Here is a 24,679-nt window from a genome sequence, read left to right as displayed (position 1 = left end):
CAGCGGTCTGTTCCACTGGATTTACAACGTGTCACATGTTCTGAATTGATCAGAACTTTATTTAGCCTCCGTATTGTTTATGGTTGAATGTGGGCCGCGAACATTTTTTGGATTCTTAAAGGGGACTATCATGCAAAATGCACTTTTGTACGTCTTTTGTACATGAATATGTGTCCCCGATGTTCCAGGGAACTCACCAAGTGTCAGAAAACACAACCCTCTCTATTTCCCTCCATACCCAAATCTCTAAAAAAGGAGCTGCAACGGATCTGATAAAAACTGATCCAGATTTGACCAAGGACCGAAACCGCTGGTGTAGAAGTTAGCTTACCGATAGTGCAGAGTCCTCTTTGGTGTTGTAGGTGTCCAGGTACTCCTGCAGCTCCAGCGCACTGAACTTCATCTTCTCAAGGAGACCATAGGACATGATCTGGACGGACCAACAAGAAGAAAGGAGCAATTGAACACAAATCCCTACAGACTACCAAGGTCTGAACCAAAAAAGTTGATTCAATTATTTTTGCCAGCAATTCTCACCGTGTCGGCATCAATGTAGATTGTGGGACAATCTGAGCATGTTGTCAGCATCTGTGAGGACCTTTGGAACTTTGACCCGATGCCCCTTAAGCCTTCTCCAAGGTAAGTGGCAACATCAGTTGTCAGGAGGCAGAATTTACCTTGGATGTTCTGGGAAAGGAAGTAAGTTTGAGGAAATATTGTACTTTTTATACACTCAAGATTCACGTAAGTGAAAAGTATGATGAATTACAGGTCATTTAAAAATAATCTTTACCTTAAAGAGAGATGAGAAGACTTGAAAAGTGTGAACGGCACAGGAACCATCCGAGTCAGTCACAAGCTGGTTGATATGACAACGCCATGCATCCTCAGCATCGTCACACACTGTGGGTTGGAAGGCTGCCAAGATGGCGGAGAAAAATGGAGAAGGGGGAGGAGGAAAACCAAGGTCTTCCAAGTCATCTACATCATCACGTAAGCTGTTGCAATGGAAATGGGAAAGAAATGGGGGTACAAAGAAAAAAAGGGTTTGATACCTTCCCCCCATAAAGGTTTTATATCAATAGCAGGTGTTCAACTACCTCATGGGAGTTATCTAATGTGATTGCCTCTGTTCCAGCCAGTTTAAAGCTAGCCTAAATGGGTAATAGGGGGCAGGAATACTAGAAATCATTTAGTAGGTATAATTCAAGAGGTAATACTTTATAGTTGAGGAGATTTTAGAAATCAGGACAATAAACGGCAAACACAAGCTGTGGCAACAAAGAAAAACAATGGTATACTAAGTGATATACATATATGTACATGTAGGAGTTGAGACATGCTGTTAAGTTACATGCAACTTAATACTAGCCATGTATCTAACAGTGTTTCTACTTAGTGATTAAGTTATTCACACAGTGTTTAAACTCTTTTCATGAAGCTTTATCATTATTTTCAATGGGGGTTTGCATATATGAGAATGTAAATAAAACGTGTTTGTCTGAGGAATATCTTTACAGCACACTAACTGTGAATGACAGCTTAAAATGACCTGATCTGTCCCAATGCTGTTTGCACAAAAATTCTGGCTGTGACAGACTGCATTAAGCGCTAAATTTGCAGCTTAACTGAGGTGTGGTCCCATTGTCAGTCAACCTGCCGGCTGATAAAAGTTCCAGTGAAACAATAATCCATATTGTTCCCTGGTCTTTTGTCCCTGTCTGTCACATTCACCTGGGCAGACAGTTGGGGTCTAGAAAGTCCAGCGGCGGTTGGCAGTAGTCTGCGTTGAGGCTGTGGTCCCGATTGGACATATGATCCAGAGGTTGCCCCGGCAACTCCAGGGTGAAGCTCTCGCCGCAGTCCGAGCCTTGAGGCAGATCGTTGGTGCTCAGCGACAGCTCGTCATCCGGGGCCTGAGTGTCCTCATCCTCCCCACACATCCTCCCCTGAGGAGACAGAGGTGTTACATTTTCTGAGGGTAACAGATGCATGTGTACTAATACATAAGCACGTATTTGTATTAATACTCACATGTAGATGTAGATCGTCAAGGAGCCCTCCCTGGCCCGGTGTGGTGGCATTGAAGGATTGTGGGTCGGCAGATGTGTCGTAGGAAGTGGATAGAGAATCAGTGTGATTGGTTTCCTCTGACGGAGAAGGGTTAGTCTGGAACAGGAAGACAAAGCAGGGACATCTATAATTTTTTTATTGACTTATGCACAATAACATTTCAAGCTACAGTGGATGTTATTGTTGCGTTGATGTAACAGCTTTAACTACGCACGAGTTGAGAGTGAGAGAGGCTCTGGCTTGTTGAGGACTCCTCTTCCTCCGAGGACTCATCTGAATCATGGGGGTCTTCATGACCCAGACTGGGGGTGCTGCCTGAGTGCTGGCTCTCTTCCAACATGTCGCCCAGCTCTGTGCTGTCCAGGGAACGCCGACGCACGCCCCAGTTAAAGTTATCAACGGTCTCGCCCTGGATAGAACACACACAATGGAAGACAAAGGCAGAGGCGAAGGCAGCAGTGAATTTCTCTGCTGTGAGAACAACATTTTCATGTTAGCCTTCAAGATAATGAATAGTCTTAAGGAGCCATATTATGCTAATTTTCAAGTTTCATATTTGTATTTTGTGGCTCTATTGTTACATGTCTCCATGCTTTATTGTTCAAAAAGGTCTTTATTCCTCTCATACTGCCTGTGCTGCAGCACCTCTTTTCACCCTCTATCTGAAACCAGAGCCCAGTCTGCTCTGATTGGTTAGCTCAGGGGTCGGCAACCCGCGGCTCTCTTCCTTCTCGAAAATATAAAGGAAATAAAATAAAAGTATTTGTAGGACTATTTATATTTTGTTGCATGTTTGAAAATGTTTCGTATCTTGTATTTTGAGGTGATACTGTGACACATTAAAAAAAACGGTTTTAATTAGTTCAACTAAAATATGCGTCACATCCTGCGGTCTCGTGCCAGCACCTTTTCTTGCAGGCGAATAACCTGACCCCCGGCTCGATGAGCGAACTATGGATAAATCAAAGAAAATAAATGTATCGGAGGAACACAGTATTTAATTCTGCGTGGACAGAGTTATATGCTTTCACAGCAAACGATGCTGGTTTACCGGTATGTTTGATATGTAGAGAGAAGTTCTCAAAGGTGCTGCAGCCTTTACGTATCGAGGAAAAAAAACGGAAGAGGAAGTCAGCTGACGATCTTCAGTCATAATTCAATCAGTTAACTCTTTTTAGGGTGCAGCTATATGTTTTATTTATTTCAAAGTGGGTCAATTTTAATTGTATTTTGTTTCCTTCAAATGTGCAGAGGACTCCCCAAGTGCTGTGTTTCATTTATTTTAAAGTAGGTCTGTGTATTTCTTTTTATTCTCCTTATAAGAGTTCTTCGTTTCTTATTAGAGGTTAACAGTTTTTTTTAATGCAATAAATAATAAATGCAAAAAAACTGTAGTTTTTGTCTATGATATAACAATAAATACAACTTTATAAGTTATCAAGCTATCAAATATGTTTTGCGGCTCCAGGCAAAAACATATGTTGGAAAAGGTGGCAAAATGGCTCTTTTGGTCAAAAAGGTTGCAGACCCCTGGGTTAGCTAGTCGGCTCTGTTGTTATTGGTCAATTGTTTAGAAATGTCCCACCCCTTAGCCCAGGGGTCTGCAACCTTTTTGACCAAAAAAGCCATTTTGCTCCTTTTTCCAAAAAAAAGTTTTTGTCTGGAGCCGCAAAACATATTTCATAGCTTGATAGCTTATAAAGTTGTATTTATTGTTATATCAGACAAAAACTACAGTTTTTTTGCATTTATTAGGCTATTTATTACATTATATAAAACTGTTAACCTCTAATAAGAAACAAAGAACTCCTAAAAGGAGAATTAAAAATAATACACAGGCCTACTTTAAAATAAATTAAACACAGCACGTAACAGTTTTTTTTAAAAATGTAATAAATAATAAATGCAAAAAAACTGTAGTTTTTGTCTATGATATAACAATAAATACAACTTTTTAAGCCATCAAGCTATCAAATATGTTTTTGCGGTTCCAGACAAAAACATGTGTTGGAAAAGGTGGCAAAATGGCTCTTTTGGTCAAAAAGGTTGCAGACCCCTGGGTTAGCCAGTCGGCTCTGTTGTTATTGGTCAATTGTTTAGAAATGTCCCACCCCTTAGCCTATCATGTATAATATGTTGGAGTGCTAGCCAATAGCAGCAAAAGTGTTACACAGTGATGTCACTATGTAGCAGAAATAAAACAATTACTACAATCGATGCTTTTAAGGCAGGGGGGGAGTGCGTGGAAGAGAAACTCCCTCTGGAGGTAACTTTGGGATTTCAGCCTTTGTAGACCATTCACACAAACCTGTATTACACACTACAGGAAAGGGAAAACCCTAAAAAGCATAATATGGCCCTTTAAGAGCGCTGATGTCAAGCACAAGATGCAAAATGTTATTCATGGCATGAACATATGCTGGAAAAGCTGTTTCTATTCCCCATGTAGACACATACAGTATCATTTATCTCCATTATGATAGTCAGAAACGTAGTCCTGCAACCAAGCTGTGAGAGCAAATAAAGCACAATCATCCTTTGTTTTTTTCAGTGGGAAACACCAGCAACACCACAGCGCTGGTAGAAGCTAATGTAAGTGCTCAGTGTGAGAGACCTTACCTGGAGCTCCTGGGCAGCGAGGGGAAGAGAGAGAGACACCGTGTTAGACAGAGAGAGAGACAAATAGGAGGGACAGAGAAACACATTTCAAATATATTTTTGTTGTAGAAAGACTGACGGATACAATTAAATATGTATTAAAGGTTAAAAATAAGGAAAGAGACATATACAAATAATTTTTTCAATTAAAGTGGCCATGTGCAGTAAATTATGAATCTCACCTCTCCGTCCTCCAGCTCCACGTCCAGGAAGTCAAAGTCTCTGAAAACTCTGAACTGTTGCTCGCTGGCAGTGTCGTCCAGCGTGTCCTCTCTGGTTCCTCCCTCCTCAGAAGACACACCACTCTCACGCACCTCCATCATGTCCAAGTCGCCACACGATGAGAAGATCACCTGGAAGTGGAAAAAAAGGTTTTTACAATGATCACAGAAAGCAAGTGAATTCTTCATAAAAATTACATTTCCTATGATTTACAGTGACATTATTCTCGAGTAATGAAGTAGAATTTATGATTTTAAGTGCACAGAGGCACAATTTTCCTTAGTGAAAAGAGATTTTCGCACTTATGATTCTTTTAGGCTGTATACAACTACACACTACAGGTATAGTTGAGTGTAAAACATAAGATGGGAGGAGGCTTACGGATGGGTTCTTGGTGAGTCCAACTTCTTGTCCACAAAGAGACAAAACGTTCACCAGCTTTTCTCTTGTTCTTTTCTGTATGTAGGAGAAATAGAAGTATTAGTATTAATCAGAGAGGGACAGACAAAAACTCTATTATACTCGAGATTTCTCCTTTTGTCTATCTCGGATTATTAATTATTAACGGCTTCAGATGTTTAAACAAACAATAATAAGTTTAGCCCAGAGCGTCGGTGAATAAAGCATTTACATATACACAAAGTCTAGCACAGTTTTACACGACTTATTAAAATAAGGCAAGCACCCTGCAGGAATTATGACTTTGATGTCAAAACAAAGAGAGGTGGTTGTAAGCCAGTATGTTTTTGCATATAGCAAGTAGTGTCAATATATTTGAGGTTGTGATTATTTCGCAATTTGATAGTGTGTTACTGGAGTTACAATACCAAACAGAATTGCAATGACACGCATCAAACGTACAGTTCGAGTTACGAACAAAATTATATAAACTGTAATATGTTGATACATAATGGTAGGGTCTAACTCTACCTGAGAGGATTGTGGTCTCTTCCAGCTGACGGGAACCAGGATAGTGTTGGAGTTGGATCCGGAGGAGGTGGAGGAAGTGCTGCGGGTGACAGCCATGGCTCTGGCCTTCCCCTCTCTCCCCCCTGAACCCTGGAGCTCATCGAAACGACGCCCGATCACTGGAGTCTGTGAATAAAACAAGGAAGCAGGCCCTCAAGAAATAGTTCGCAAATATTTATGACATAGTCCTCTTTTTTTCTCTGAAACCTTGTAAGTAGTTGTACGTGGTGGGACATAATGTCCATTTTATTTTGACGTTTCCTCACCTCTGAGATGTCAAAGGTGAAGTCCAGGGTTTTTCCAGGCAGAGCCTTGGCTGAGCCGTCCCACACCCTGCTGACCTCCAGGTTGGACAGGTCTCCCTGCGAGTGGCGGTACGACGGATGAACTAGGCTGGCAGAGCGGGACACCACCAGCTTCAAGATGTTTAAGGCATCCTTCCAGTGTACCGTCTGAGGAATCACAAACACAGTATAAAAGAGACTGCAGTGCATATTTTCTATCGCACAACAACAGAAGGGGAATACCATTAACTAACAAAGTACTGTATGAGAGTTACCTGGACAAACTTCTCGATGGTCTTGGTGACATCAGCGTTGAACTGTTTGACATGTACGGCGGTCAGGTCCATGTGGCTGAGCAGGCAGTAGATGATCTGCAGGAGAGACTGCTGCATGCTGGGAAGGCCCTTATCCAGCAGCTGAGCAATTAAGAGAGACTTTCAGTGAGTATGTATTTTGCTTATGGCCAATCTCAGAGGTTCTAGGGCCCATAATAATAAAAAAAAAATAGACTACTGGTTATTGGATTACATTTCAAACATGCAGATTTTTGAAAGGTGAGAGCTTCAGCAAAATATCAACATAAATAAAAAAACTATTTCACTAAATCTATTATCCTAACATGCAATGAGTTGAGCCTAATACGTGTAGCCACAGTGAGAGAAGGTTTATAACGTAAATCAAGGAATAAAGTATATACTGCATATTTTTCAGCACTTACCTCAGCCATGTAGGTGACCATGTTGAGTGTGATGTCACAGAAAGCCTCATGGAGGTAGCGGCAGACCACACTGACCCAGGAGAAAGGGTCCCGCGTGTAGGAGCGTGTTTTATACAGAGTCATCACATGGGCCAAATGGGACAGCTTCGTGTTCTTTTCCACTAAACACACCTGAGGGCAAGAGAGGGAAGGAGAAGATGTTTCAATTAGTTTATGAGCTAATCTTTTCTGTGCCTGTGTGTTAGTCTGATCTGAAGAGGAAGATAAAGGAAACTAAACTGAGCTCAAGTGAAGAACTGAACCGTACCTGTGCGATCCTCTCAGCGCTCTCCTTACAAAACTGAGTAGGATGGCCAAAGTGCAGCACCAGGTGAGGCAGCAGACAAAGCACATTCAGCGGGAACCCTGCACACAGAGAAGAGGTTGAAAATGATATACTTGTTAGATTTGATGCAATAAGACATGATGATCATAATCTCCAGTGCCTACCTATAGACTGTGAGCTGTCGACAACAGGCACCCGGGAGACTGGCGTGAGCTGGCAGAAGAGCTGTAGGGTGAGGTCAGAAGTGGCCTGGGAGGTGAACCCCTTCAACAAAAGCTGCTGAATCCCAGAGAAGCCGCTCCACCTCAGCTGAGCCTGCAGCTTCTCCAGGCGTTCGCGGTTCTCTGCTCTGTCTAAGGGCACCTGGAAAAACCAAGAGTTTTTTTAGGTTAAAATAAAACTGGAAGTTCTTGAAATAGATTTTGACAACCTAAGGGGGGTCAAACTCAATTTCATTGCGGGCCACATCAGCATTATGGTTGCACTCAAAGGGCCGGTTGTAACTTTAAGACTATATAAAAATACATATATAAATATATCATATATATAAAATAATGTATTATATTACATCATTGCCTCTGCATTGGATTATCATCGGATAGGGTAATAACTTCATAATTAACTACGTCTGAAAGCAGAGGTCTAGGGCAAATAATTGCAAGTCTCTTCAGTGCGTATGTCCCAAAATGATTTAAAAAGAAAAGCCAAATTCTGGAGAAAAAAGAAATAGAAGTGACATTTTGAAATAAAAATCTAATTCTGAGAAAAATGAATTCTATGAAAAAATGCATATTTTGAAGAAAAAAAGGCAAATTCTGAGAAAAAAGTCATATTTGAGATGCATTGTGGGACATGTAGTTTATGGGCAACATGCTTCTGTAGCATGTAACCGTATAATAAACATATTATATTCTTTGCAAGCTCTTGTGGGGCCACATAAAATGAAGTCGCGGGCCGAATGTGGCCCCCGGGCCTTGAGTTTGACACCCCTGACCTCAGGGATAAGTTGCTTGTTTCTCTGAACAGGGCGGATAGCTGGGATATTAATGGGACAGGAAACTGCATATTAAAGATGAAATCAACAGTACCATTTGTTGCCGTACTAACAAGAGTGTGATGCTCTCAGGATGGCTCAGTTGGTATTAAAGAGCAGCACAGTCTTCGGAAACATATAGCACTCTTCTGCTTATTATCATCCAAACTTTAACTTCTACAATCACTAACTTCCCCTCTAAGATCAGTAGAATTCCTCTCATGTACCTTTGACAGCAACTTGTGAACGAGTCGGAGTGACATCTGATATTCAAACTCAAAGTCAGACTCCATGAGGGCCACCGCCACCCAGAAGACTGTGGCAAGTATTGTTGAAGGATGGGAAACGTGGGCGGGATCTGATAGCACGCTGGGATCAATGCGATTGGTTGATGAGGTGCAGGACCCGGGGGTTCTTCCTGTCCGGGAGAGGCCATGACTGTTGCAGGCCTAAAGATGAAATGAGATATAACACAGAGTCAGTAAGAAGTACTGTGTAAACATGTCTGCTCCAGGATGAAGGAGTCACACTAAACAAGATGTTTTCTTTCTTGCCTGTATTCGATCCAGAGTAGCACTGCGAGGAGGATCGCTCAGCGGGTGGCTGCATTCACCAAACTTTTTGGGGACAGAGTAGGAGCGCTGGTGGCGTTGAGAGGACAGACCGACAAACCCCGGGCCGGGGAAGTTCAGCTGACCTGTGCTCTTTCTGTTCATCAGTTTCTCACTAGTCAGGAAGTCTGGTGAGGACGTCCTGTGAATCACACAGTCAGTCAAAACGAAGACGGAAATAAAATACACTTGAAAATAACAGTAAAGAAAAGGATGATAATCGAAATGATATGGTAAAAACTGTAAAATAAAATGCATAAGATGAATATATAAATCACCCAAGAATAAACTCATGTAGAAAATATCTCAAAATATCATGCTATGCCTAAATGTGGTTAAATATGTTGAATTTGGTCTCCTAAAATGAAGGGAAATTAAGAATTAGCCACATAAAGGCAACATAAATCTAATGTAAAGATGCCTACCTGGTTAGAGCTGCCATAAGGTCGCTGTTTTTAAGACACTCTGCTAGATTCACCACTACGGACTCCAGTGTCAACAGCACCTCCATCACATAGCCCTGAAACACAGCAACACGCATTATGATTACAGAGGAAAAAGTGCAGTTGTTGTTGTTTTTTGACACCGTCTTTCTAGCCCAAAAGTCTCTCGTTGCCTCACCTGCACTTCGTCTCCGTGTTCCCCCACCACCTCTACCAGACGTGAGACCAGGTCGGAGACAGCGTGGTTGTTGATTGGCTGTTTGAGGGCTCTGAAGACCTGGAAGGAGCGGCCAGCGTAGTGACGAGAGGAGCTGCACAGAGCCGTCTGTAGAGCCACATCGCTCAGCTGCTGCTCCAGGTGGAAGTCTGTATCAACAAATGGGTACATAGACACATGAAGATGCATGAAAACAGACAAATCAGAAGGTAGGCCTTTTTATATATGTTATTCAGTGAGAGACACTTGGTGCTTTCTCACCTGACTTGGACTCCTTGAAGACGGAGACGACGTGGCGCAGGAAGTTGGAGAGCTGCTCCGTGCTCTTGGAGTTGGGGTTCTTTGGTGTGATGTCCTCGTGCACCCACAGCGGCCCGAACGCTCTGAGCAACAACAACACAGTACTCCAGGCACTGTATACCCACCACCAATAGCACCACATACATGTTACACAATCACTAGTCTGTGTATGGTGCACACTGTGTGCCCCAAAGTGAGATGTTCCCACACAGCCATGCATTTCCTAAAAAAAACCTGCTGCTCCAACATTTAAATGCAGACCTTCTCAAACGGCACAAACCGTTGAAGGGGGTGTGCGTACCTGGTGGAGAGGAACTCGATGAGTTTGTTGGTCTTCTCCTCGGTCTCGTTGGGCATATCCTCGAGGTCCTCCAGGTCGTCAGGGGTTACGAGGGGCAAATTCCCAAGACTGCCTGCAATGCTGCCGCCACCCAGACTGGCAACGGAGGAGTTGGAGGTGGAGCTCAGGCCAGAGTCGGCCATTGGAGACGCCTGCCACTCGCGCAGGAAGTCAGGTGCATCTAAAGGAACGTGATGATAGAGTATACAGAATAAAGGGTACTATTATTATATTGCACTGCAGTTTTATCAGATTGTTATGTATTGTTGTGTTTTACATTCTTTATCGGTTCTCTCATGTGAAAAGAGATTGCTACACACTTGTTAATGACATAGTATTGATCAATGTGTGTATGCTTAGTTTTTTCTACTTACGTGACTGCTGGTACTCTGAGTGGTAGCTGGACTTAATGGTGAGGGTCTTGTTGTCACTGATCTCTCTCGTCAGCATCAGAACTGAGGCTATTACCTGTTAACACAAAAACGTTTTTTTTATTGATTACTGAAATTATTTTATAACTAAATAACTATCCACAGCAATAAGACAAAACACATACATTTAGGCTAACTTTTCATAATAATTGACAAGTATTAGGTTCCAACTGACCTGGAAGTTGTTGTTGCAGGAGAGAGCGATGAGAAGGTGGAGAAGGAGACGTTTGCTGTGTTCATAGACCTCTGGTCGATAGTGGTCCAGACCTAGCCAATCAAATACAGATCCAGTAAGACAACAGCTGATGTCCAAAACTCATTATGCTTTAGTATTAAAGATGAGAACAGATACATACAAAGGAGAAAAATTGTTTATATCCATATCTGAACACATACACAATTGAATCTTCTTTTAAAACTTCTTATGAAATAATTATTGTTAAGATAAAATATATAAGAGAGAATAAAATGATGCTACATACTGATGCAATACCAAACATGATGAAGTACAGTGTATTGAATGCCCCCTTTTAAAAGGGATGGTTATGCTTCATTGGTTACTGTGAGAACTCCCAAACAGGTAGCATTTAGGATGACTTTAAATTAAAAATAATCTCGTTAAACACTACCATTAAAAAATGGAACAGTACAGGACAGCATGGATTCCTAGACAACATCAGTAGCACAGATTTGAGGATAAATGGCCTGAACTTACAGGTTAGTATGCTGAATATGCAGAGAACATAATACATTCCTGCACAGCTGACAGGGCAGGTATGTGTCCACATGAAGATAATACAGTCTTGGATAGAACATTTTTCAAGGGAAGGAGATAAAATATCACACCTGTCAGTCTAAAAGCTTATTTGACGTCAGAGAAGTACCTATACACCTACATGATATTTGTGTGTGTATGTGTTGTTGTGTAAACATTCTTTTAGTCAGGACAGTAAATCATAGTTTTCGATTCTTATCATTTTGTTCAAGTTCCTTTCAGACCACATCATGTTCCCTTGCTGGGAGATAAGAGCAAAACCGGCTGGAGAATTTCTCTGAGTTTATGATGTTGGCCTGATAACCAGCCTTTTCATTCCTCTACCATTCCTTCCTCCCCAAGATGAATTAGCTCAAGGCCCGACTTGTATAAAGTAATAAGTCGAGTAAAGTATGTTGAGTGTATGCCTACCCAAGAAGAGGGCATGCAGCAGGAGGGGCAGATGTAAAGCCCAGTCTTCTCTCACGCTGTGGTCCACCACCATTTCAGTCATGAAGATCACTGCAATGTTACACCTGACAACACACACAGAAATATAGTTAATGCACAAAATATCATCAATAACTGCTGCTTGCATGGGTTGTATAGTACTGTGGTAGTGTACTGAGGAATGTGGTCAACTTTACAGGCGTTGGTTCAAGCCGACTGTACTAAAGCAATTATCCCTAAAATTCAGCTCTGACTACATTTCTGTTCTGTTTTTCAGATTCAAAACTCCTTCAGTCAAATGAGTGATGCAACTAACAACTTTTTTCACAATGGGTTTATTCTGGTATAAAGAATTTCTATATACGGGTGGTATTTTTTCAAATGCTTTTTTCCGGGTTCGGTTCTGGGTAAAACAAAGATGATGTGGGTCGGGTCGCGGGTGTTGCATAATAAATGTATATAATATATCAGACCCGTGCAAGACTCTGATACACGGTATATAACGGAAAATCGTCTTCACAATTTCCCAGAAAAGTAGTGTCCTTCAAGTTGTTTTTTCCAACCAAAATAAACCAAAATAATGAAATTTACAAATATAACAACGTCTAAGAATAAAAATAAATAATCGCATTTGATTAGTCTAAACCAGTGATCTTTTTTTAAAATGACTTAAACCAAAAACTGTCAATTATACATTTATTAACCAATTGTTTTGCGTCTAAATCAAATCAATATATAGAAAAATGCTAAAATCCATACACTCAATATAAAACCTTTATTCTGTATTATCTCTTTAAATGCACCTCCGTCATAAAGAGGATCTGTATCAGCAAGTTAAGGAATGCACTCGAGACAACTGAGACGACTCTGTGACGACTTTGTACTTTTACTTCTTACATTTGTAACACAAATACCTGCACTTTCTACTTCTTACATTTTCCAAAACAGGTTTGTTACTTTAGTTTTCATTTGTGTTTGGTGGCATGATCATTATTATTTAGAGTCATTGCGTGCCTATTGATTTGAACACGATCCGTGTATCCATTAGTCAGCTTGATAATCGGCGTTCAGGCAGGGAGCGTGCTGCGCGTGCGCGAGCCTCGAGGAGAGGAGAAGAAAAGAGCACATATACTTGTCTTCGTCTGCACCAGAGCCATGATATAATAGAATCTATCTATATAGCGCTGGTCTGCACATAGTTCTTTGAAGAAATTGACGAGTAGAGGAGACAGAAAAAAAAGTATCGATCCTATTGGCTCTAGTATCGATATTTTGAAACGTAACGTAATATCGGAAGTATCGATATTTTGGTATCGATCCGCCCACCCCTAGTATCCATCATTTCCTGGTCTTCTCTAAAGAAGAGGGACCAATGAAAACTTTGTAATTTTGCCTTGTTCAGCATCGAAACATTCATTAGCTAACAATGACATTATTGTTCCAGTAATATAAAGTGAGGTCAGTTACTCTATAAAACAGTTGGTAGTTATGGGTACTTTTGACGTACATTTCGAAGCCAGTACTTCTTTACTTTTACTCGAGTAAAGAAGTTTAGTCAGTACTTCTACTTTTACCAGAGTATTTTTAAAGACGAGTATCTGTACTTCTACTTGAGTAAAGGATGTGTGTACTTTGGCCATCTCTGTCCATTATTGCCTCAGTCTGTTTTCTGCCTGTGTTTTTGTTGTTGTTTCAGAGTTGTTTGTCTGTGCATGTTTGCTTGTATACCTATGCAGTGGTCCTCTAGGTGTGATGGTTTCTGGGAGGTAGTCGACCAAAGGGGCCCAGCAGCCTCCGTTTACAGGCATGGGTAACGGCTGAGGATGGTTGGTCTCCAGGACACCCAGGATCCAGCCGGCATATGGCGGGAGAGGGTCCGCTACAAACACAATACAATAACAAGATTGTGTTAGTAAAACATATACTTGAAACAAATATCTCAAACAAACGAGGCTCTCTCTTTGAACTGTAATGATATTTATTTACGAGGCCATGAACACAGACCCTCAAGCACAAAAAGCATTCTCACACATGAATAACAAAGCTGTGACAAACAGTTCATGTTACAAGTCACTTAGAAAACCCCCGATCACCTTATGAAAGTGTGGGAAGTTCCAACATAAGCTAAGTCTCAGTTCACGTATTACAACAACAAAGTGGTTCTTCAGCATTACTGCGGCTGTAGACACTGACATTTATTTACATTTTTAAGTTTACACACACTTACTTTTGAAATATTCAACTATAGTATTTAATAGGGATGCTCCGATCGATCGGCCGCCGATCGATATCGGCCGATATTCATTCTGCCGATCGATCGGTGCTCTCTATAAATGCCGATCGGGAGAGCCGATCACATGACGTAAAATACATGACACTTTTCTCTGTGCGCGGCAAAACAAGCTCGCCAAAATGGCTTCACCAGTCTGGCAGTTTTTGAAGGTGTCAGAAAAAGACAATAAAATAACGGTATGCAACGTGTGTGAAGCAGAAATCCTACAGCTCCACCCGCTGTGACGGACCGGTGAGAGAAGCAAAACACACAAGAGTTAGACCTAACACACTTAGCTATTTTATTTATTTATAAATATATTTATTCTTCACTATCTGGTCACTCATTACTGGATTGGTGAGCTGCATGAGATACTGACAGGCTGTCAGGAGAGAGAGAGAGGGGGAGAGGAAAAGAGAGCGCTTCCGCTCATTTCTCCCGTGTTAATCTCCAAAGTTAATGTAAACTTGAATAATGTACTTCATTTGAATGTAATAATTATGTTGGTAGTTGTTTGTGGAAGCGCCAGTGAATGAGCCCCATAAACTGAATTTTAAACATCACTTTAAATGAAAGATCCCCATAGGCCCCACCCACTCGATCGGATCCCGGATACTGATTCCGGCGATCGGCCCCAAAATTGGCGATCGGAGCATCCCTAGTATTTAATAAAGTAATTGTGGTTTTACTTAAGAATATTCATCCTATAATGTTTAATATTTGGCTTAAGGTTTGACATTTTGCGAAATATTCCTATTTGCTTTCTTGTCAATAAATAATAGGACATTTTATTTTAGGCGAAAAATATATGCTTTTAGGCGAAAAATATATGCTTGTTCAGGTTATGGTTTATGGTGCACAGTGTCTTCCTAAAACTGTACATGCGTGCGTTTATGTCTGTATGGAAGGGTTTAAGGCAATTAGCATTAAAGTCATAGTTTGAAGTGGGGATCATTGACTGACAAGAAGAATCCTTGTCCTGGAGCTCTTTCCAAATGACAGGCAACTATGAGTCCTTGTGGGTTGTGTGTGTTTATTACATTCAGTCTCATGAGAAGCAAGACGACTCACCCTTCTCATCCTCGTAGGAGCCTCCGGAGCTGTTGCTGTAGCGAGACTCCAATCTGTTGTGAGCCCTGGCCATTCTGAGACAATTACAACACATTAAAAGTTAAAAATGTTGTAATGTTGTTATGTGACTGAATCTTATAGTACTATAACAGATTAAGTCATATTATGTTGAAATATTGTATCTTCTTGCACAAGTGTCCAAAAATGTATTAATACTGACCGCTCTTCACTCTCTCTGACCAGCTTGACCTCTTCTGTGTCGGTCAGGTTCTCCTGGCCCGCCACCACAGTGTTACTGCTAGACGTGGTGCCTACACATAAGACATTTTTCAGAGACAACCTTTAGATTTACAGTACATTAAATCATCTGCAAATTAAAAGCAAGTTTAAAAATGTCAAATATGACAGGGATTCTCACCTGTCTGTGATGTGGAGGCCTTGTTGCTGGCAGCAAAGCGATAGAAGGGAGGGTTGTCACAGTGCAAGACGACGGGGTTCACAGGGTCCGTCTGCTGCAGCTCAAACAGCAGCTCCTCCATCGTCTGGATGGTGTTGTTGCGACACAGGTAGATCACCACCTTCTTTATCTAAAATATACCGTGTTAATTGGATTACCCTACTATCAGCATATGGTGATGGTTAACATGTTTACACAACCCAATACCTATGATTAAACCATTGTACAGATACATCACTTTGAAAACAGGCTTTCAGTATTCAAGCCTTCAACTCTAGAGTGACAGTTATTTGATTTATTAGACCAATCTCTTTTTAAATAAACACAGGCAGAGTGCTTACATAAGAGGATGAATGATGCTTCTGTACTTACATAAGGCAACAGCGTGGTATCACTGCTGACTCCACACAGGCTGACCAGGAACTGCAGGGCGATCCGCAGGTTGTTGCTCCACCTCTCGTTGGACACCAGAACGTTCCAGGCACTTTCGATCTCTGGGCCAGGGACCTCGTCTCCATACTGATAATGCGAGGGAAGAAAAAACAGTTGAAAACAGGAGATGTCAATGGAAAAGGGGGAGGAATTTCAATTAAAAAAAACCTACCTTAGCAGTCATGAACATGAGGTTATTGAGCACTAGCGAGGTGGCCTGCAGGGAGCCCCATCCGCTGCCCCTCAGACTGGGGGCCAGACCCATGCCCTGCCCCGGACCGTGGGGTTCCTCCTCTGGTGTGCAGGGGCTCGAGGCCGGGGGTAGGAGCCCCGTGTCCACCAGCTCTAGGTTACTGAGCCAGGGCAGCAGGTAGGAGAGCATGATCTGCCTGCCGTTGGAGTGGGTTGTTGAGAATCGCTGGCTCACCTCTGCAGGGGCCAGAAAATAGGGATTTATGTTATCAGTGCCATGAGAAAGAAGAGTGTTCTTTAAATGTGTTCATTACTAGGAGAAAACCTTTTAACAACTCTATCAGGAAGAACACTGGGATCTTTAATATATGTGCTCCAAGAGATTGTGTTGTTTTGGAGATTATTCTGCCTGCTTTAGTATTTAATACACTAGATCAGACTGTGATGATGATACATCTGCATTTCAGGAGCACCTCTTGTTCCCTTATTTGGATTGATGTGAAGTGGTTGCTGTTGAAATGTGATCGTTTAAAAAGGGACATAACAGTACTGGAGTGTAGTGGAGTTTTTATTTGATTTACACCTTCAGTTAAGATGTACTGTTCTACACCAAATAAACATTTTTACTTTTTTATTTCATAGTTTATTTGGCAGGGACAATGCACAGTAATGAACATTCAAGCGTAACAGTGCCAGATTTAGCTTTAAGCTAATTTCCATCCGCAGTCCCTCACATAAAACATTTAAGAAAATTACATTTGACAAACATAGCAAAAACAAAATACATGATATGCAAAAAGAGCAAGTGCAGCATACACAAGTATTTACCACATGGCAGCACAATATAGCAGCAAGAGAAGATACAAGAGCTGCATAAAGTGCAAGAGGAGATTCCTCATGATAGGATTCTAGTCATGACCCAGTGATTTGTGTACACATTCACCCTGAAAAAGTTACCTGAGAAAAGCGGCAGTGTGAGCTCTGGGTACATGCTGGCCAGCTGGATGGAGAGTTGAGACAGGTTGACGCTGTACAGAGGAGGCAGGGGGCCGTGCGTTCCATACAGAATATTACCCGGCTTCTGCTCCACCATACGCTTCGAGTACGCACACAGCTTAGACTCCAGCACCTGCAGACATATGAATTATCTTTTAAATTCAATACGCATCATCAGGTTTTGGCTTCATGTTTGTGCTCTTGTATTCACCTCTTTGCATGCAATTCATAAATATTTAACAAGGGAACTGTGATAACGTGCCCTTTATGTCAAACGTGTATGTACCTGCATCAGCTGCATGGAGATCTCATATATTTCCCTGCTGGTGTCTGAAGCTTTGAACAACACCAGATTGAGAAGGGTCACAAGGTCACATGGGTAATTCCTGGCAAAGTAAGGAAGAATAGTCATTTGTTAGGGCAGTGTAGGAAAACGACATTTCAATTGTAGTTATAAGAGTTCAATGCCCATAATGCCATGTTGCACATATTTGAGCTATTTTTAACAAATGTAACACTCAGCATTAGTTCCCCACCTGTTCCCGCAGACGGTGGCGATGGCCTTGAAGCAGCCAGACGCCAGCTGGTAAGATCCTGTGAAGCAGCGGTCTACGGCCCAGTTGAACAGGTTGATTTGGTCTGGGTTCAGTTCTAAGAGCAGGATGACCACCTCACAGCCCAGCCGGTGCACCTAGGACAAACAGATGTTATTATGTATCACAAGTTGGGGTAAACCAGAGGGCTGAAACTTCTGTATCAACATGTTAGAATTATTCAAACTTCTTAAGGTGTACTGAAAAAACTGCAACACATAGTTCCTGTGCAACAAATAACACGCAACTGATCCCAGGGTGGACCTACCCGTATGTCATGACACGCCAAGATGTTGTCGAGCCATTTATAGAGATAGCCGTCAGTGGAAAGACCCACGTTGTCAAACACTGGACCGCAACACAGAACTGCTGACATGGCCTGAAAGACAAACGTTTAGATGAGTTAATAATGAGGCTTGTGTAAACAAAAGCGCAAAACACAGAATAACCCCTTCTGTTTCTGAGTGTTGGTATGGCTTACTTTGAGAGCACAGTACTGGTAGCGAGTGATCTGATGGTTGCGGTCACTGTAACGGTCGAGGGGAGTAAACATGACACTGAAGGGTCCGGCCCATTGGCTGAAGAGGATGAAGAGATGATGTCTCAGAGACTGCTGAGGGAAGAGAAAGCGCCTGTGGTGGACTGTGGAGGGCGAGAGAAAGAGACGCGGAGGGTTAACATGGGAGACAGAGAATGTACATTTACTGTAAGTCTGGCTGGCATGAGAACACTGCAAAAGCTACGGCTAACATCTATTTCTAATGAAAGACCAACGTATCAGGATATATGTCATAAAGATGTAAAAAAAAGGATTTACCAGGAACACACTGGATGAGATTAGCCACCATCCCGCTGAAATGGGCCCTGATGTCTTTAAGCACATCCAGCTCCTTCTCATTCTCAGCCTCCAGGAGCATGCGGGTCAGATCCACATACTCTAGGAACAGGGCACCCAGGGCCAGGGAGTCACGCTCCAGTGCTCCATTGGTGCTGTGAGGAGGAGGAGGAAATATTATTTTACATGTGCATCAGTAGGCTTGAAATTACAGAAGAAAGAAAGTAAGCGTGGTATGATGTATACTGTTCAAAAACATTTGAATTTTTACACCAAAGTGAACAAGGAAACACCAACACAAAACTCAAATGCACTCAGTAGTTCTATTTCGTCCCTACTGACCGCCAGAGGCGGTGCTTTAGCACTGGATATGTCCATCGCGCGCATGCGCAGCTCGAGTACCAATAACAACAAAGTCACCTGTGACCCACGTGACACCGTCTATATCAGCCGGTATTGTCAGAGGATCTGTTCCTTTTCATCTTCTCGCTGTGCGAGGGTACCGTGGCTACGTTTTCGTAGCCTACAGCGTTCAGGCTTGAACGTTTGATCGGAGGGATTTCTCTGCAAACAGCTGGCCGCGTGAAGCTTCGCGACTGACAGTCGGAGCTACGGGTCGTTAGACGCGTCCTCCAGGAGCTGCGCCGGCTGTGCAGAGCCTCGACAGACAGGTTTGTGTCAGCTTGTTGCTAGTGATGGCTGTGTTTCCACACCCGCTCCCAGCCAAGTTGTCCTGATTACCGTCTTATTGTTTGTGGCTTAGACTTTCTGGTGACGACAGTGTTCCGCTTCCTCTCCCATAAAGTTGCCCTTATGCTCTTTTGAAAGTTCTGCTTGTGGCGTTGTGCCCGAGCTATCATTAGCATTTGAGTCCCAGCTTTGGCTGCGTCCCTCATTCGATTTAGTATGGAAAGCCCATCCACCACCAAACACAGAAAGGCTTACTTGTCATGTCCAGTGAAATCTTTAGTCACTAACATGCAATATGTTTTCAGACCCTGACCTGCGTTCAACGGGACGCACTGGGACCATTTCCTGCTGGTCAGTGACAAAGGCGTAAGTAGCGCGACGTTGTTAAAGCAGCTAAGCCTTGTCGGGGGGAAGTCTGAGTGGATGGATCAGTCAATGAAGCGAGAGACTTGTTGAGAGTGTCATACTTTAAACCCGTTTTTCGTTTAGATGCAGAAAGTAAGGTAAGTACTTTCTATTTTCTAGAAGCTATTATCTGGTCTTAACATTTGTGTTCTGACTTGGTCGCTTGTTTGTTAGCAGCAGCCGCTTGGCTAACACCTTGCTGTTGAGCTTAACTATTAACTCAGGGCAGTGCTCCCGCTCCCTGTAGCATAGGGTTTGATTGCAGTAGTGCTAGTTCGTTGTATTACTGCTCCTAGTACTAGACTCCTAGCACTAGGATGATATGCAGAGAACATCTTCACGGCGGGTGCTGTGTGCTCGGCATGTGCGGTTACTACTGTAACCAGACACGGTTCTATGCGGGCTGTTCTCTTTCTTAGAAGCTAATTATCTGGTCTTAACATTGTGTTCTGACTTGGTTGCTTGATTGTTAGCAGCAGCTGCTTGGCTAACACCTTGCATGTACGGTTAAGCTTCATTATTTAACTCAGCCGGTGAGGGCAGTGCTCTCGCTGCTGCTCCCGGTAAATGCATGGTATGGTTGCAGTAGCGCTATATCGTGGTATTTACTGCTCCTAGTACTAGACTCCTAGCACTAGGACGATATGCAGAGAACAATCTTCACTGTGTGTGCCGTGTGCTCTGCATGTATGGCCATTAAGGAGGATTTCATCCTCCCAATATTATATTGTCTAGTGGGCAGCCGTTGGCTGACACTTTTAGGCACCGGCCACAGTTACTATTGTAACTAAGGTTCTAAGCCGTAAGTACTGGCCATAATTACTACTGTAACTACGGTTCCAAGCTGTGTAAGTACTGGCCATAGTTAATACTGTAACTACGGGGTTAAGCCGTAAGTACTGGCCATAGTTACTACTGTAACTACGGTTCCAAGCCGTGCACGTACTGGCCATAGGCAATACCGTAACTACGGCTCTATGCCGTGTAATGGCCATAGTTACTACTGTAACTACGGTTCTAAACCATGTAAGTACTGGCCATAGTTACTACTGTAACTACGGTTCCAAGCCGTGCAAGTACTGGCCAGAGTTACTACTGTAACTACGGCTCTATGCTGTGTAAGTATCCAAGCCGTGCAAGTACTGGCCAGAGTTACGACTGTAACGACGGTGCTAAGCCGTGTAAGTACTGGCCATAGGTACTACTGTAACTACGGTTAGATGCCGTGTGAGCCCTGGCCATGGTTACTGCTGTAACTACGGCTCTGTGCTATTCTATTCTTTAGAAGCGAGTTATCTGGTCTTAAACATGTGTGTTATTTGACTTGATCTCGCTTGATCGTTAGCAGCAGCCGCTCGGCTAACGTCTTGCGTATACTGTTAGCTTCTTTATTTTACCCAGCTAGGTGAAGGCAGTGCTCTCGCTCCCGCTCCCTCTACCGGTAATGCGGATGTAGCTACATCCCTTTTTCTGTTCGGCGAGTAGTAGCACCGCTCTACTCTTCCCGTTCAGCAGGTAGCCGGTGAAGGCTGTGTTCCCGCTCCCGGTTACACTGCATCTGGCGTTCGACTCTAACTTAACCAGTGAAGGCAGTTCTCGCCCCCACTCCTGGTAGACGCCAAATGGCCTCGTTTTTCCGTTAAGCAGGTAGCCGGTGAAGGCTGTGTTCCCGCACCCGCTCCCGGTTACACTGCATCTGGCATTCGTCTCTAACTCAACCAGTGAAGGCAGTTCTCGCCCCCGCTCCTGGTAGACGCCAAACCGCCTTGTTTTTTCTGTTAAGCAGGTAGCTGGTGAAGGCTGTGTTCCCGCACCCGCTCCCGGTTACGCTGCATCTGGCATTCATCTCTAACTCGACCAGTGAAGGCAGTGTTCTCGCCCCCGCTCCTGGTGGACGCGGAACTGCCTTGTTTCTCCGTTAAGCAGGTAGCCGGTGAAGGCTGTGTTCCCGCACCCGCTCCCGGTCACACTGCATCTGGCATTCGTCTCTAACTCAACCAGTGAAGGCAGTTCTCGCCCCCGCTCCTGGTAGACGCCAAACTGCCTTGTTTTTCTGTTAAGCAGGTAGCTGGTGAAGGCTGTGTTCCCGCACCCGCTCCCGGTTACACTGCATCTGGCATTCGTCTCTAACTCAACCAGTGAAGGCAGTTCTTGCCCCCGCTCCTGGTAGACGCCAAACTGCCTTGTTTTTCTGTTAAGCAGGTAGCTGGTGAAGGCTGTGTTCCCGCACCCGCTCCCGGTTACGCTGCATCTGGCATTCGTCTTAATTTAACCAGTGAAGGCAGTGTTCTCGCCCCCGCTCCTGGTAGACGCTAAACTGCCTGGTTCCGTTAAGCAGGTAGCTGGTGAAGGCTGTGTTCCCGCACCCGCTCCCGGTTACGCTGCATCTGGCACTCGCCTCTAGCTCAGCCAGTGAAGGCAGTGTTTTCGCCCCCGCTCTTGGTAAACTGCCTTATTTACTAATCCAGCTAGGTGAAGGCAGTGATCCCGCTCCCGCTCCCTCTGCCGTAACATGGGTGTAATTACATCCCTCTTTCTGTTCGGCGAGTAGCAGCAACGCTCTACTCTTTCCATTAAGCAGGTAGCTGGTGAAGGCGTGTTCCCGCACCCGCTCCCGGCTACGCGGCATCTGGCTACCTACAGAATGGTTCATTCATGTAGCGCCTGTAGGGTTTCTCTTGAGCCCGAGGACGGCCACGACCGCTGCCCCTCCTGCCTCGGCCGCTTCTGGCGGTCAGTGGGGACGAAATTCGAGCATCTGAGGGAGGTTCTCACGGTAAACGCCTGCATGAGCTGTAGCTGCATGCCTCGGGTGCTCAGAGTGGCTCGAATCACTGAGGTGGAACGTCTGGCAGCAGCCAACAGACACCTCTCCTTGTCACGTACTCCTCCAGATCAATTCGGCCGTTCCCGGCAACTTGAGGGAGCGATGGCTTTGTGTGCTCCCCCCAATAGAAGGACTAGAAATAGGCTGTCCTCTAAAGTGGATCGGCTAGCTGCCGATAGGGGCATGATGAAGTCGCCTCTTGGCCCTTCAGCCTGGGCCCGGTGTAGGGGCTGCTAACCCCCCCCCCCCCTTCGGTGGGCGCCCCTCCTTCGGCTGACGCACCTCCTCCGGTTGACGGAGAGTCCTCCGTCGCGTACCAGTCGAGCCAGGGGAGCTGTTTAGATCAGCTGCCCTCGGAGGCACTGGAGTGTGCCGCCCAAGCTAGGCAGACCAGGCAGCAGCACTCGGGTCCTCGCAGACCTGTGCCCACTTCCAGCAGGCCCAGGGGCCACTCTAGCAGCCGCACTCAGCCGCTGGATTACAGGGGTGGTCTGCAGAGGTCTTAGCGGCCCACTCAACCGCCTCCCAATGACTTTCGTGCCCCATGTCGCCCGCCTTCCAGGCGGCCTCGTGCCCCAGAGCCTGACCGGAACCCCCCAAGAGGCTCCAGGGTCCGGGGGGCTGGGCTCTGAAATCCCGAGGGTGGTCAGCGGCTGCTTTCCCAGCAGCAGCTCAGTTTCTGGGCAGTCTGTACTTCCGTCCCTTGGGTGGTTTTCACCTTAACCCAGGGGTACGGACCGCAGCTCCGGCCCCTAGCCTTCGGCTGGGTCTAATTGACAGTCGTCAGCGATCCGGCAGGGGCCCTACCTCTGGGCCAAGAGTTGTCCGTCCTTTTGTCCAAGGACGCAATCAACCCAGTAAGACCCTCTGCTTAGCCAGGGGGTTCTACTCGGCATACTTTCTCGTGAGCAAGAAAGTCGGCGGATTTCGCCCGATCTTGGACCTCAGAGGAATCAACAGATTCCTGAAGGTGCTGCCATTCTATATGCTGACTACTGCATACGCACAGGTGGAGTGGTTCCCAACCGAGGGATGCCTACTTCCACGTGGGCCGGGCAAGAGGGTGTCTTATATTCAGTTCCTCCGGCCCTTGGGCAGACTGGCAGCTGCCTCGGCCGCTGGGCCCTTAGGCCCGCTGTCGTTGTGCCCCATGCAGATGTGGCTGAACAGCCTTCACTTGGACGCCAAGTGGCACAGGCACAGTGAAGTCAGGGTGTCGCAGCATTGCTCCACTCTCCGTCACGCTGGAGGGGCAGGGCCTATCTCTGGTAGGCGTGCCCATGGGCGCCATCTCATCCCGCCAGGAGACCATCACCATAGGTGCATGTCTCTCAGGGTGGGGTGCAGTGCGGCAGGGCAGGACCGTTCAGGGTCAGTGGTCTGCCCAGCAGAGTGCGCGCCGGGTCAACGTGCTAGAGCTTCGGGCCGTGCAGCTTGCACTCACGCACTTTCTACCCCAACTGGGGGGCAAGAATGTGCGTGTTCCTTGGGGACAGCATGTACATTGTTGCTTAGACAACAGTCCCTTCTAGATAGTGGACGTTCTCACTCCACTCTGAATTTATGTGGCTGCGATTCTGCCCAACATGTTCGGGTCGACGGCGCCACGGCGGGGTGCCACAGGTCGGTGTCCCTCTTTATGAGAGGGGCTTTACGGCAGCGTCCCCCTTGCACCCCGAGGGCTCCGGCTTGGGACCTGCCCTTGCTGCCGGATGCCCTATCACCTCCTCCCTTCGAGCCCCTGGCCCAGGTGGGGCTTAGGTGGCTGCCCACAAAGGCAGCATTTCTGCTTGCCATAGCCTCAGGGAAGTGAGTCGGGGAGTTGCATGTCCTCTCCATAAACAATACATGCCCGAGGTGGGACTCTCATGCGTTGCCCTTTGGGCAAATGTGGCATTCCCGCCCGGGGTCCTTCCACAAACTCACTTCAATCAGCCTGCCCAGCTGGCACGCTTTGACATTCAGGAGTACGGCACATCGAAGTTGCTGTGCCCGGGGGGTGCCCAAAGGGCGTATATCAAGGCTACTGCCTGTATACGGCAGGAGGAGCAACTCTTGAGTTTGCCCTGGCGGCACTAAAG

General features: G+C 44.9%; 1 protein-coding gene across 4 annotated transcripts in view; it reads right to left on the bottom strand.

Annotated features, from left to right (window-relative positions):
* fryb (furry homolog b (Drosophila)) overlaps positions 1 to 24,679 on the bottom strand; it is a 69,819-nt gene that overhangs the window by 6,962 nt on the left and 38,178 nt on the right. For all 4 annotated transcript variants that reach the window (XM_071205535.1, XM_071205533.1, XM_071205534.1 and 1 more), the window contains exons 27-61: positions 18,659 to 18,831; positions 18,323 to 18,483; positions 18,110 to 18,220; positions 17,785 to 17,939; positions 17,535 to 17,634; positions 17,210 to 17,381; positions 16,233 to 16,489; positions 16,001 to 16,147; positions 15,590 to 15,758; positions 15,392 to 15,482; positions 15,172 to 15,245; positions 13,557 to 13,707; positions 11,811 to 11,914; positions 10,800 to 10,891; positions 10,568 to 10,661; positions 10,155 to 10,374; positions 9,815 to 9,936; positions 9,515 to 9,702; positions 9,319 to 9,413; positions 8,837 to 9,035; positions 8,510 to 8,731; positions 7,414 to 7,612; positions 7,232 to 7,329; positions 6,925 to 7,095; positions 6,482 to 6,622; positions 6,189 to 6,374; positions 5,884 to 6,048; positions 5,335 to 5,409; positions 4,914 to 5,084; positions 2,288 to 2,482; positions 2,035 to 2,169; positions 1,735 to 1,949; positions 794 to 998; positions 538 to 687; positions 332 to 430 (exon numbers count right to left, since the gene is read on the bottom strand). In XM_071205535.1, coding sequence (XP_071061636.1) covers positions 332 to 430; positions 538 to 687; positions 794 to 998; positions 1,735 to 1,949; positions 2,035 to 2,169; positions 2,288 to 2,482; positions 4,914 to 5,084; positions 5,335 to 5,409; positions 5,884 to 6,048; positions 6,189 to 6,374; positions 6,482 to 6,622; positions 6,925 to 7,095; positions 7,232 to 7,329; positions 7,414 to 7,612; positions 8,510 to 8,731; positions 8,837 to 9,035; positions 9,319 to 9,413; positions 9,515 to 9,702; positions 9,815 to 9,936; positions 10,155 to 10,374; positions 10,568 to 10,661; positions 10,800 to 10,891; positions 11,811 to 11,914; positions 13,557 to 13,707; positions 15,172 to 15,245; positions 15,392 to 15,482; positions 15,590 to 15,758; positions 16,001 to 16,147; positions 16,233 to 16,489; positions 17,210 to 17,381; positions 17,535 to 17,634; positions 17,785 to 17,939; positions 18,110 to 18,220; positions 18,323 to 18,483; positions 18,659 to 18,831 — 5,302 coding nt within the window. The remainder of the gene's footprint in view (positions 1 to 331; positions 431 to 537; positions 688 to 793; positions 999 to 1,734; positions 1,950 to 2,034; positions 2,170 to 2,287; positions 2,483 to 4,913; positions 5,085 to 5,334; positions 5,410 to 5,883; positions 6,049 to 6,188; positions 6,375 to 6,481; positions 6,623 to 6,924; positions 7,096 to 7,231; positions 7,330 to 7,413; positions 7,613 to 8,509; positions 8,732 to 8,836; positions 9,036 to 9,318; positions 9,414 to 9,514; positions 9,703 to 9,814; positions 9,937 to 10,154; positions 10,375 to 10,567; positions 10,662 to 10,799; positions 10,892 to 11,810; positions 11,915 to 13,556; positions 13,708 to 15,171; positions 15,246 to 15,391; positions 15,483 to 15,589; positions 15,759 to 16,000; positions 16,148 to 16,232; positions 16,490 to 17,209; positions 17,382 to 17,534; positions 17,635 to 17,784; positions 17,940 to 18,109; positions 18,221 to 18,322; positions 18,484 to 18,658; positions 18,832 to 24,679) is intronic.

This window comes from Pseudochaenichthys georgianus, chromosome 14, assembly GCF_902827115.2.
Source record: "Pseudochaenichthys georgianus chromosome 14, fPseGeo1.2, whole genome shotgun sequence".
In the NCBI taxonomy this organism is placed as follows: Eukaryota; Metazoa; Chordata; class Actinopteri; order Perciformes; family Channichthyidae; genus Pseudochaenichthys; species Pseudochaenichthys georgianus.
Note: the sequence above shows the minus strand (reverse complement) of the source record. Positions and strands in the feature narration are given on the sequence as shown.